The following is a 14,179-nucleotide window of genomic DNA, read 5'->3' as shown; positions in this document are numbered from 1 at the left end:
CCATCCCACGGGGGGGCGGGGAGTGAGCGAGCGGCTGTGTGGTGTGCGGTTACTGACTGGCGTTAAACCACGACAGGGTCCTGTTTAGGTCTCTGATTAGGACTGGTTGTTTCCAAGTCTGTATCTGGGATGTTAGTCTTCCATAATAACACAGTTCCTAGTAGTATTTGTTTGTCTCCAGTAATGTTTCATTTTGATTCATACCTGAATCTGACCTATGGGACTGATAGCTGATTCCTGCAATTATTCTGTGTAGCCTCTTTTCCCATCTTCTCCCAAACTAATTTGAAATTACTGAAAGCACGTTAGTTTCTCTATCCCGTTTTATAGATGCTAAGTTAAAAATTTAACAAAACTAGCAGTACAAGGAGGGAAAGGTTGGTTAGGCAAGGGGGAAATAGTGAGGGTTTCGGGAAGAAAATTTGAGATTAAATGAGAAAACTATGAGGGCAAAAGCAGTATGAGAAGGCAGGAACCACAAAGGAAAAATCTGTACCCCCCAAAAGTGATTTAAAAAAGTCAGTGTCTGAAAATGAACAGCAAACAAACAAAAATAGAGACAGAGGACTCAGACTATCCTTTTTATGGCCTAGTGGAGGAAAAAAAATGAGGAAAAGCTGTGGAGTAATTGAAAAAGAAGGCTGTGCTATTTTCAGTTGGGCACTGAAACACTTGATAAAACAAGGTAAAATTGGCAGGTTCAGTCAAGTTTCTTCCTCCAACTATAAGCCTCGTGAGGAAATCGGAGGCTGCATCTCAGATGAAGAAGTCCTAGAAATCTAGCTGAGAGGATTGAATGAAGAGGATTAAATGAAGACCAAGGTTTGTACTGAAGGAGATATCAGACAAGAGCTTATAGTAATGTCACAGAGGTGGTGGAAGACATACACAAGCATAAACAAAAGTGCAAGCAAAGATTCACATGTGCGTGCTTTACAGAGTTATCTTCAAAACTTCATAAATGTTTTGTCAGAAGAGAGAGGAGATTAGATAGATGAAAATCTTTGTGATGTTGACACGTATAAGCAACTGAGAATTTTAAAGGTAGCACCTCAAAGATAGACATAAGCTTGCTTATAGGGAGGCAGCAAAAAGAGTAAGGATGAAGAGCTTGAAACGTGTGAGCAGAATGCCAGACATAAGGTACGAACATAGTGAAAGGCGGTACCAGTGCACCCTCGGTGCGGTAGTTTAATAGCTGCACAGAAAGGATCACAGCACATGGGCGTAACTCAGAACACAGTCCAAAAGTGTTGAAGGGTCGAAGGAGGCTGAGGAAAGACAGAAAGAGTAAGGACCAGCAAAAAGTAGTTTTTTCTGCGTGACACAGTAAGACTTCACAGCTCTAGTCAACGAGCTACAAGTCTGGAAATGGCCAACGATACTGTGCAAAATGGAAGGGGGGGGGGGAAGCAATGCTTTACTAAAAGATCAGGTTCTGAAAAGAATCTGAATAGGAGGAGGGGAGAGTTGTTTTTTAATAACAGGAAACAAATGTTTGCTTTACATATTTTCAGAAGGTAACACAGGCAGAACTGTTGACTCCAGCAGTAATGGAAGGGAAAGCTGCTGGAGCGAGAGCAAACAAGAGGGAGATGAAAGTAACAAGTGATTTTGGGAAGAGGAATGGTTTGTGACAGGTACAGACAGGGAAGTGAAGGAGAGAGGGGGAGAAAGGGAAAGGCGGACAGAGCTCTTAAAGGCTTGAGGTTTATAGAAATGTCTCTCTGTAGTTCAGCTGTGTTGTCAGTGGAAAGGTAGTCTCTTGGAGGATGACTCAGGAGCCTAATTTCTTTGAACTGTCCTTTGAAGAAGCTGGTTACAGTGTTGCCTACACAGGAAATTTGGGGTATTTTGCCCATAACACTGGTGTCCAAGTTCATGCCACAGTTATTCTATGCAGTTACTTCGTAACCCCCTGTACACATTGTTGGGTGTGAAGCAGTTCCAAGTCACAGGGGGAACAGGGGGGGGGGGGGGGAAGGGGGGAAATTAATACAGTATACATCAGAGTAAAGAGTAAGCAGCTGTTTTGGCAGCGTAGAAATAGCAGAAATATATTCGTAGCCTGGGAGGCAACCCTGTAAGAATTATTTCATTAATTGTCTGTAAAGTTTTTGCAAGGGTGAGGTTAGTTTTTCAAGAGTTCTGGTCCTGGTTTGTTTCTGCAATTTTTATTTGTCCATTCAGCTTCCCCCTGCTGCCCATCTGGGTTATTTTCATCACGCTATGACGTAATGTTCCCATGCTCTGTTAAACAGCTGTCATCATCTTCTGTTCAAGTGGCTACCTTGTGTCAGAGAAGAAATGATTCCGCTGTGCAAGAGCTCTGTAATGTCTGATACGCTCCTGACTTGACATACTATGTAAAAGTCACATGCTATTAATTTTTAGCAACTTGTACAGGTTCTTTTTTCCTTGCCATTGACTCTTAAGCATGTTCGTCATGGGCCACTTTCTCTAACCCTTCTGTTTCAGAATGACTATCGCAAGCTGTCTATGCAGTGCAAGGATTTTGTGGTTGGCGTTCTTGATCTCTGCCGAGACTCGGAAGAAGTGGAGGCCATTCTGAACGGGGACTTGAATTCTGAGCCAGTTGAAGCGCAGAGACACAGAGCATCACTGAGCCGTGTGAAGCTGGCCATTAAGTATGAAGTCAAAAAGGTAACTCCTCATAGCCAGTGCTTTCAGACAAGGTAATAGGAATGCAGTGTCATCTCACTGTTCCACAGGTGTTATGAACCGGTGGTCAGATGCATTACTGAGACATGGTGTGTGTAATCAAGATTCCGACAAGGCAGAAGGGGACTGCAGTGAAGGAGTTTAATTTAATCTACTTTCCACAGCTGAGAATTGGCAGGAGATTTTAATGACATAAATCAGCTGTGCTAGCAAGATGATACACAGTTGGTCAGATCTTTCTCCTGATTAAGCCAAAAGAAGAGATTGCAGTGGAGCCAGATTTTCAGTCGGTGAAAATAAGGATGTGTCTTCCTGCCAGTCTGTGTGATAATATCTAATCCAAAGAGAAGGCTGTATTTGTGAAAGTGTTGATTTCAACCAATGAAAAGAACCGGTTTGTTCATTGTTTCTTTTTATTACCTTTGCTTTTTACCTTAAGTAACTTAATTGGGCAAGTAAATTCTGGGAAGTAAGTCTTGCAGCTTTCTACTAGTGTTCCTATCAACACATAGGTCTTTATTTGAAAAAAAGGTCTTCCTTTTACTACTAGGTAATCTAAGTTGTCGTTAAGTATATCATTTTTTAATTTATTTTAGAATATGACAGGAAATCAAACAGCTCATCTGCAACTGTGTGGGTTGCAGTGAGAAATTCTATGTGATTTACTGTGCGTGTTCCTTTAAAAAATATTTTAAAATTCAGTCCTGAAAACTTGTGGCTAGTTAATCAGTTCATTTCCGTTTTTTGTCTTTGCACCTGTATTTATCGGTGTTTTGTATGTAAAGTGCAATGTGTTTTCAGTTGATGCCTCTCTCAAAGTAATTTTTAAACAGTTACTTTCTGAATGAGTGTTATGTGTTGAAAAATGGAGCTGTGTATCACACATTTGACGTAATGCATATCCATTTATCATAGCAGTTTTCAATATATAGCTATGTCGTTCTTTTCAAGATCCCACTACCCTAGCACTGAAAATAGTTGATACTGTGTCCTGCTGTGAGAGGATTCAAGAAATACAGCAATGCCTATGTATTATTTACAGCTACCTATTTACATGGTTAGCATAATTTCCGTTCTTAACAGCCATTATAGTTTCATCATCTCTGCAGGAAGTCTTGCATCTTTCAGAATAAATAACACTGTATTCTGTGGCCACGTGTTGAGCCCATCTGCCATATAAAATGAATTGTAAGCAACCTGCCGGAACAACTGGGAAAAGTTGGTGTTTATTATGTCCCCAAAAGATGGTTAACAAAAATCGTAAATGCAGATCCCAAACAGCAAATCATTGTTTCCAATATAGAATTGGAATGCATTATAGATGAATGCATATTAATTGCCAACATTCAAGGTAAATATGTACAAGTATTAAATGAATTAAAAAGAATGGAACAGGGTAAGAATCAAAGTACCTGAGCATGTTATCATATCTAAATAACATATGAATTCTTCATGCTGTTGCATATTAATGTTACCAAGCCTTTGCTGAGACTTGTCTCAGCTTTCTTGCTGAAGACCGTGGTTTTCTTCTAAGAGGTCGTTGTCACCGATTAAATTAATTGCTGAGCACAGGGCCCCACAGGTCTGTTAAGAATAACAAAAACCTACACAGTGCAAAAAAAGACAGTTCCATGTAGCGAACTTGTTCTCTTCTCTTGCAAGAGGTTAATTATTTGTAGATAAACTCAAGGTTTTGACTCTAATTTGTGACAAATACAGTTCAGAACCTACAAGACTAATGATCTTGGTGGAAGGAAGTAAATAGATGGGGGCAGAGTTGTTACCATATTCGTACATGTGTTGTTCCCTGTAAATGGCCATTACAGAGGGCGTGACAAGGATTGAGCCAGAAAATGTCTCTGCCACGGTGGTCCTCTGATGCTGGGATTGGCTCATTATTCTTCCTTATGAGGGTGGTGAGGCACTGGAACAGGTTGCCCAGAGAAGTTGTGGGTGCCCCATCCCTGGAAGTGTTCAAGGCCAGGTTGGACGGGGCTTTGAGCAACCTGGTCCAGTGGAAGGTGTCCCTGCTCATGGCAGGGGGGCTGGAACTAGATGATCTTTAAGGTCCCTCCCAACCCAAACCATTCTATGATTCTATGATTATAGCGATATTCTGACTGTAGAACAGATTCAGATGTGGGAACTCCACATGGGATGCTTTCAACCCTATAACTGTAGGAAGAAAAGAAGGATGTGGCTTACATTTCTTAGCTTTCAGTGTTTCTAGCTGCACTTCTGGGTCAGCTACATTAAGGTCGGTTCACTGTTGCAAGACAGATAGTACAGCTGAACAGAACTGTAGGTCCATGAGATGGTTGATGAGCTGTATCCCCTTTTCAGAGGGAAGAGAGACAGGAAAAAGCGTGTGACAAGTGAGCAAATGTGCTTATAAGTTCACTGCTAAGGAAATGGAGTTTTTAATTCTATTAGTAACGAAACTCTTACACTTAATACCCTAAGCACTGCATTAAAGTGTAGCCCATCTTGTAAACAGGATATGATTTTGAAGCTAAGGTTCAGACTGAAACTGCAGCCCCAATAGTGAAGGACTAAGGAATTAAAAAAAACCCCAAAAAACAAAAAACAAAAAAAACCCCAAAACTAGTTAGAACAAGTAGTCTTGTTCTCTATGCTGAATTGCTGCTGCAGTAGTGCTTTTAGGATTGTATCAACTCTGTCTTTAGATTGTCAACAAAACTTCAGAGAAGTTGCTGACACTGGGCCAAGTTCTGCAGTCCTTGCTGAGATAAAAATCAGAGTGGAATTTCCAAGTGAAATCAATAAGAGTTTGAGTAAAATCACAGGATTTAATTGTCAAACACTGAAGTTTTGAATTGATAGATAAGAAAGAAGATTCAAAATTCTCTCTATGTTGTGTGTTTGTGTATCAGAGTGTGCCAGGATCTGTTCCTGTGATGTCTGAACTCAGTCATTAGGATGTTAGGAATAAATAACATTATAATCACTCTTAGTCATACAGAAATATACTTACATACTGATGACTCGGTTCATGGTCATGAAACTGGATGCATCTGTATTGTTACAGTCAATTATGCCCAGAAAAGAAGCTAAATTAAAATTGGGATTTTTTTTAGGACCAGATACTGTCCTCATGCATCTTTGTTGTTCTCTGGGGTTTGGATTGGATCCTAAAATATTAGATAAATGTGATGATAAGATCAACATGTAATGAAAAGTAAGAAACTGCATGGAAAGTAGGGTAAGAGAAGAGAAATGCAGAAGGAACAAGGTTGTAAGATGATGTGATTGATACGTGAAATATGATGTGAATCTACTGTCCTCGGAGGAGATGAAGCTGAGAGTGGAGACAGATATACAGGTAGAAAAAAAACATAGAAGAGGTTGCAGTTGCTGAAAATAAAAAAAAAAGATCATAAATTCAAATATTTCAGCAGAGCTGGAGAGAAGGATGAATTTCAGAGCTTTTATGGATGGGAGAAGTGACACAAGTTGCTCTGAGGGCTTGGAATTGGTGCATATTGTGCAGTTGCCAACAGTTAAATAAGTTGCAAGAATCTTCTCGAGAGCCCTTAGACTTACTGCCAGGGAAGAACTTGCCATAACCATTGGCATCTTGTTTACTAACTCCTTCCTTTTCTGGGGAAAATTATAGCACAGGCAGATCTCCTCTTAGCGTCAGATCAAAATGTTGATAGACCAGGAGGAATAAAACAGCACACAGCCCTGGATGAGATGCAAGAGGGCCTGTGGGCTGATTCATAGCCCTAGGCGAGCTCCCTTAAAGCTCCTTGGCTGTTTCTTCCCATTCCCTCTGGTAGTAGGAGGAATGATGTGGGTGTTTCTTCTCTCTCTTCTTCCCTACAGTTTTAAGACTGCTTTTTAAAAATGTCTTTGTAATTTGAAATAATTATTTACTTTCCTGTCTCTGGCCACAGTTAATCTGCTGTGGGATTTGTCCCCTGATGTCCTGAGTTGAGAATGAAATTTATCTTAGCAAAAGAAGAGGCCAGGGGCATATGTCAGAATGCACGAACACACAAAAACCAGTCTCTTTTTTTCAAGTGGGCCAGGCTGGCAGTTTTTATGGTGCATAAGCTTCAAAGGTGACAGCCTAATAAAAAGAATACAAACAATAGTTCAAGCTGACATTAATTTCTTAAAAGACTTTAAAAATCTTTTTATTTATTTCTATTGGCCGTTCCACTATAGGTACAAACTGCATTAATATGTCATCTAACTGGTTAATGAGTCACACACCAAAATACTTTGGGACTTTTGTTTTAGAGCAAAGTAGATTAAAATATGAAGATTGCTTCCCTCTTTAAAGTTCATGCAACAGCTTCAGATTCTTCCTCTTGAGAGTTTTAAGGTTCCCTGTTTTCATTGTCAATGATTTAGTTTGATTTTTTTTTTAAAGAAGTCTGCCCTATCATACTACTGTAGGCACTTTTTAATGAGATCTGGAATATAAATGGAGTTTTGCAGGCAACACCTGGCAAACAACAGTGTATATAGCACATTATGATCTCAACAGAGTACAAAGGATAATAAAATGGATATCCAAGGTTACAGTATTTTTTAATTTTTTTTTTTTTTAAGTATAAGCAACTGGGATCAAATCTCTCTCTTAATTCAACACGGATTATCAGCGTTATCAGAATTATTTTCAAATCCTTTTTGTGAAACTGCCTAGCATTCTTAACTCCAATTTACTAGTTATTGTCAACCAACATGACAAGTAGTATTACCAGATTTCTTCAAATTGCTGTGATAACTAGGCTGTTTATTCTTGTGCTTAACTGATGTCCCAAATGCTCTTGTAATGTGGCAGTCTCACAGGACATGGTATAATAGTAATAGTGGTAATGATGAATATGATAACACTTTAGAAAGGGACGTAACCAGAAATGTAAATATAATGGGCAAAGAACATAGGGAGCTATAGAATTCTTCTTCCCTCCCGCCCCTCATGTTTCTTCAGTAGCAGCACCCAACATGGGCTACACACTCGTGGTTACACGACATGATCCTGATGGGGTGGCTGCACAGTCTCCTCTGTCCACATTGCTTCATCCTAAAGAAATACAACAATGCTTTAAAAATAGAGCAATACATGCTCACCCTTCAACAAACTCAACCAAAAGTGACTTTAGTAAAATAAAACTTAAAGCATATCTAAACAAATGCAGTTGTTGGCAGCAGCTTGTTTCATCATTCCATACTTAATTTGGGAATCATTCCCTTTCCCTGTGAACATACTGAACTCTTACTGCAGCTAGGCAAAGAACATTTTTCAGTATTCATCTGTGTGTGTTCTGGTGAGGTTTAAAATTCTGTGCTGTACTTTCGCTTAATTTATTTCTTTCCTCAGTAAGTTTTAGACTGAAATGTATAGATGGTTGAGGAGGTATTTGGAGCCTTTGTCAAAGAACCAAATCAATTGGCAATGATGCTTGAGGAGGTTTGTGAAGAGCATGTGCGGGAAGGGGAGAGGCTAACGGTGGATTATGGTCAGACCAGAATTTTCAGTCTCCGCAGAAATTCTGCATGTACCTTGGATCAGCTGGATTTGCTGAGAAATTGGTGGAAGTTAGGACTGAGGCTCAACTCTGACAGGATCCAGTTGGGTATGCGAAACTGTTCTAATAATGCATAAAAGGCTTCTATCAGCGATGGCTGTCCGCATGTGCAACCTTGTCCCCAAAGTGCTGCTTTAAATCAGCTCAGTAGTTTCTTCTTTATTTATTAACCTTTATTTTAAAGGAAAGGAGAAGAAACATGGTTCTTAAGGTCTAAATTAACACCAGATATTTAAGGTGTTCGTGATTACGTATGTAGCAGTTATACAACTCTTTTTATAAATTGTAATATGTCTTGGTTTTCTTTCTTTTTCTTTACAGTTTGTGGCCCATCCAAACTGTCAGCAACAGCTACTGACTATCTGGTACGAAAATCTCTCAGGATTACGGGAGCAGACCATAGCTATCAAGTGTCTGGTTGTGCTGGTTGTGGCACTGGGCCTTCCATTTCTAGCCATTGGTTATTGGATTGCACCATGTAGCAGGGTACTGAATTTTATAAATTATGTATCTTGTACTATTCTGGGAGCTGTTTTTCAGTTTCTGGCATTCAAAATGCAATATTGTACCTCTAATTCTGCTGCTTCCAAATTTTAACTAATTAACGATATTTTTAGTAATCTCTAGTCTTGAGCCAAAAGATGCTATTTGTTTTATTTGCACTGTAAAGAGGGGACCACAGTGATGAAGCATGAAAATAAATTGTTGTTAAGTTTAAAGAAAAAAACCAACCTTCTCTGAGAGCTTTTTTTCTTTTTTAAAATTCCGTAGATCGTGCTAAACTCACAATCTCTGCTATGTAATTGTATTTGTATTAGTAACATGAATTTTATGGAAGTCACCACTCAGATTCTGTATTAGGTCTGATGGCATCTTAAGAGCTGATGCTGTTCTCTGCTATAAACCATTAGCAGAAGAACATCTGTTGACTTCACTGATGCAGAACTTAAATAAAATATTTGTTATTCCTGCTCTAGGAGGTCTGTTTACGAGGTGAACCATAGAGCAGAAATTAAACTAAATGTGGTATTCCAACCATGTGGTAGGGTATATTCGTAAAAGTGCGCAACTGTAAACTCTTACCTCTTTAAAATTATATGAAAATATATGGGTGCTTCCAGCTTTCCTGATGATCTCACAATGAAAATAACAGCAGTTTCTTTGAAATCCTTATAGTCTGTAGCATGTGAATTGTCTGCAAATGAAGCATATTGATAGATCTTTGGTAAGTCAGAAGGAGGAAGGTTTCTCTGTTACATTAACTTCTAAAATTTTAAGTTCATTTACTTCTGTGCTGAATGTGGTCTTTCAATTTTATTTCCTGAACAAGTGTACAGCAAGGAAATGTGAGTTTCACTTATATTTTGCTCTTGTAGCTCACCTCAAAAAAGATAAGATTTTGCTCATCTCCTGCATATTTCAAGGGAACCTGATGTTTTCTCTGGGTTAAATATTTATTTACTTTAAAGATAAACCCTTATGAGGACAGTATAATTGTTACTCTCATTATTCTCTGCAATGTCACTTTCCGTGAATATCTGTAGTGAAGATATTCCTCACTCACAGCTCCATATCACAGGAACGTATTAATATATTTTTAGCTGATGTCTAATATGTAAAAGTAACATTTGTCCTTGAGCTTTAATTCCCAGTACCAGAAGCACCTGACATTTTTCCTAGTGCTCGTGTCAAACAAAAGTACTGTACATTCGGATCAGTTGTTTGATATTGTAATTTCAAAATGCTTTCTAAAGGTCAGGAGCAGGGAGGGAACCTGAGATTGTGTGCACAGGTAGTAAATGCTATTTAGTGTGTGCTGGTCCACTTAGTTCAGAGTAGCTGACCCCAGTTTCAGGAAAACCATTCCTTGAAATAAGAAAGCTACTTCCAGTTCCCCATCTGCTGAACTTGTTTTTCTCTTCTTATACGATACCGCTGATAATGCAGCTCTTCACAGGGGGTTTTGGAATATTGCTTAACATTGATGTATGTGATAGTTTATCACGTCAGAACTGTATATTAACATTAATAAAGGTCGGGCATTATGTGCAGAGCAGTATATTGTTCTGTTGTACTGAAGGAGACAGGAGACCTTTGGCCTTACGAGGTCAAACTTAGCAGCAGCAGCTAAGACCAAGAAGTCTTTCTGGCATCTACCTTGCCACAGCTTCTGCAGAGATGGGACAAGCATTGTCCCGCTCAGGCCTCTGAAAGGAAGTAGTCGGGGAAGGACAAGTAAACCTCCATGTGCGTTCCCTCCAAGAGGTCTCCAAAGAGCATCGCTGGGGAATCTCTGTGCTTGAGCCAACGCACAAACTGCTGTCTGTGGCGCAGCCTCACCGATACCTGCGTTTTTTGAGCACGGGGTAGGGAGTTGCAGCAGCACTGGCCGCACGAGACCTTCACTGCCTAAGTAAAGGATACTGGCAGTATTGCCCTCAGAGGAGTGGGCTTATAGCTTGGCACTTCTGATGCTGGCTTGCAGGATAAGGTTAGTACTGATGGGATCACAGACTCTTCTTTTTCATACAGCGAGTAACAGCGACAGGCCCATTGCTCTTTCCAGTGTAGTCTTCTGGAGGCAGCCGGTCCTCTTTTTCTGGTGCAGATGGACTGCCTCTGCTGTTGCTGTTTCGTTCTTCTGCCAGGTGCAGGTATGAATGAAATCAGCTGCATGTATTTGAAAATAGTAATATTTCTGATCTTGTCCTTCTTAGCCCATTGTGATGGAACAGTCATCGTTTTTAGTAGACACAGGTTATTTATTTGGCACTTATAGCTCTGAACAGATATTCTGTGGATGGAATACAGTAGCCAGAGATGAGAAGACGAGTTGTAATTTTTCTAGACTAGAGCTATAGTCATAGACAAGCTAATAGTACACTCTTTTTTTTTTCTCTTGGAGGTTTTATTTATTTATTTTCCATGGGCTTGCTTCTGCCCCCCATTGGTATCTGTGGGCATTAGATCAAACTCCTTCTGGTCACAGCCATTGTACGTTTGTAATTCCTTGGAGTGTTTCCCCTCAAACATTGCCATCTAGAGTTTATGGAATAACATGAATGCTCACTAATAGGACAGCATACTCCATGAGGCTGCCTTTGGGAGACTTTTGTCTGAAATGGTAAAGCACCACAGTTCAGTGCACTTAGAAGAGTATCCTTTAAAACTGAGTTTTCAGACTGTCCTGAGCTCTGAGTGCCTGTTTATGTTTCTGGAATGCCTGATGAAAGAGTTTGTTTCTTTGAGAAAACTGAGTGACTGCTTTCATTCTGCCTTTGCAGCTTGGAAGAATTCTTCGAAGCCCATTTATGAAATTTGTGGCACATGCAGCATCCTTCATTATTTTCCTAGGCCTGCTGGTGTTCAATGCTTCAGACAGATTTGAAGGTATAACAACGCTACCGAATGTCACTGTTACGGATTACCCTAAGCAGATCTTTAGGGTGAAGACGACCCAGTTCACCTGGACAGAAATGTTGATCATGGTATGGGTACTTGGTAGGTATATTGCCCCTTCATCTTTATGTCAACTGTTTTCCTGCAGATATAAATTCTAAAAGAAAGGGGGGAAGCCCAGGTCCCAATCCTTTGCTCCAGCTGCTGCGCGGGTAGAATAAACCCTTAGGGCAGATGACAATGCATTAGAACTGGTGAGAGCATCAGAGCATCTCTGTGCTGCCCCCTCTTGCAGCATGGGGTAAAATTTTGTTCGCTGATTTGGCGCACTGTTTGGTAATTCTGGCATTTGTAACAGGAGCGCAGGTTTGCTGAAGAGAACACCACAGAAATGATACTTCACTGAAGTGGTTTTCTTAAATAGTATCAGGGAGCCTACGCTGCTGTACGTGCCAGAAGGTCAGGAGTTCCTACTGCTGGGTGTTAACGTGCTAGCGCATCAGTGCTTGTGTGGCATTGCTGCCGAGGGAGCACTGGGGGAAATGACAGTTTCTGCCAGTGTCAAGGGGCTAATAAGTCAGTTCTCATTACTCCTTTTTTTTTTTTTTTTTTTTTTTTTTTTTTTTTTCTTTTTTTTTTTTCTTTTTTTTTTTTCCCACAAAACCTGATCAGCTGTCAGCCTGTTTGAAACTGTGTATGGCAGAAAATGCTATCTTCTAGCATTTCATCAAAGTCAGGTGCTTTATGTAGCAAAATGTCAGTTTAGCCACATGATAATGTAGCATTCTCAGCTTTTACAGGCTGTGGAAGAGAAAGGAAGTGTTACTGCAGCTGCTGCGTGAAGGCGCCTCGCTCTGCCTTTTGAATCCCCTGTATCTCCTGATTTAAGCACTGCTTTATCCTAAACTATGTTAGGGTAGGGAGATGCATATCTCTTGTATGCTGCCTTTTGGTAGTCCCAGCATATACTCGTGGGGAGCAGCCTCTTTATTTGACAGAAGGCAAGGACTGAGATTTTGACGGTCTTTAGGACTCGGTCACTGTGAGAAATTTCTTGGGCACTCAAGAGACAACCAGCCTCAAGCCAATCCAGTACGTGGCTGTTGTGTGTATGGTTGGGATGGCAGCAGTACCCTCTCTGAATTACCCAGCCAGGGAAACAAGGAAAAAAGTTGTGGGGTTGTGGTGGTGTTGTTTGCTTTTGTTTTTTCCCCTAAGAAACTTTTTTGAAGTAAGAAAAAGTCTTGATTCCCAACAACTTCATCTCTAGGTTATGATGAGGCTGTGATCTGGATTAATTCCACGTAAATGAATCTCTGCGGAGAAGCTTGAGTAAGAAAACTGAATTAGACGTAGCCAAATTCCACTTTCTGTGCTGAAAAGCATCTTATTCTGTAAAGGGGAGAACCAGTAGTGTAATTGTGCCATTTATATTTGGTCGTCTGTGTGGTTGGGTAGTTGTGCTCCTCTGTAAAAATTAATCCTTCTGATTCAGAAGTGTTTTATGAATGTAAATGGTAAGGAAATGAGGGGAGTTCTTTTTCCACATTTAACATTTTGCCTTCTTTAGAAGTACAGCACATTGTTATGTTGTTAGGCCATAATACTTTCACTGCAAAGTTGTGGCTCTACATTACCCTGTGTGGACACGGCTGAGCTTTATCCCTGCATATCAATTAATACCTTGCCATTTGATCAACCCTGTTGAAACTAAGAAAGCCTTACTCAAGGTGTATGATGACACAGTGACACTACAAATAAGTGAATTTTTGCTCCACTGGTACCACCTGGTTTCATGAAATGGGAGAATTCAAATGGGAGAGTTTAAATGAGAAGAGTTTGGCCAACATTGCTATGTTTTTTTCTTATTGCAGGTATGATGTGGTCAGAATGCAAAGAGCTGTGGCTGGAAGGACCCAGGGAATATATTTTGCAGTTATGGAATGTTTTGGATTTTGGGATGCTGTCCATTTTCATTGCCGCTTTCACAGCGAGGCTTCTGGCATTTACAAAAGCACAACAATATGTGGACAACTACATTGAGGAGAATGACCTTTCTGAGGTCACGCTTCCTCCAGAAATAGAATATTTTACTTACGGTGAGTTTAACTTTTCTGTTTAACTTTTCTGCAACACAGATCTGAACATAGAAAAACCGGTAGGATGCACGAGCATTTTGAAGACTTAAGATTAATATTTGCATGTGTTTGTGTTCATAGCATTGTCTAACCATTTCTGCCTCAACATTTTTGTTTCTATGCTATTTAAACAATAGATGTTATGACACTGATTTGACAAGTAAGTTTGCTATTATATTAAAACCAAACAATAGGCATAAGGACAAAATCAGTTCAAATGTAGCTGTACATAATTTTGTTGTAACTGTTTATCCTAGAGCTAAATTTGACCCTCTTGATTTTAAACATTTGCAAGCTATGTTTTATTCTTGGCTTAGTGCACAAACAATAAAATTTTGATGTGAGGTTTTTTTTTTTTGGTTGGTTCAGTTGTTTGATACAGTTATTCGTATTCGT

At 39.8% G+C, this 14,179-nt stretch overlaps 1 protein-coding gene across 1 annotated transcript in view; it reads left to right on the top strand.

The window, feature by feature from the left end:
* Positions 1-14,179, top strand: part of TRPC3 (transient receptor potential cation channel, subfamily C, member 3) — a 36,825-nt gene that overhangs the window by 9,939 nt on the left and 12,707 nt on the right. Inside the window, exons 2-5 of the mRNA XM_009334925.1 lie at positions 2,479-2,664; positions 8,568-8,732; positions 11,531-11,747; positions 13,520-13,744. Coding sequence (XP_009333200.1) covers positions 2,479-2,664; positions 8,568-8,732; positions 11,531-11,747; positions 13,520-13,744 — 793 coding nt within the window. The remainder of the gene's footprint in view (positions 1-2,478; positions 2,665-8,567; positions 8,733-11,530; positions 11,748-13,519; positions 13,745-14,179) is intronic.

Source organism: Pygoscelis adeliae, unplaced genomic scaffold, assembly GCF_000699105.1.
Source record: "Pygoscelis adeliae isolate BGI_AS28 unplaced genomic scaffold, ASM69910v1 Scaffold31, whole genome shotgun sequence".
NCBI classification, from domain to species: domain Eukaryota; kingdom Metazoa; phylum Chordata; class Aves; order Sphenisciformes; family Spheniscidae; genus Pygoscelis; species Pygoscelis adeliae.
The sequence above is the reverse complement of the archived record's forward strand: the minus strand, read 5'-3'. Positions and strand labels throughout refer to the sequence as shown.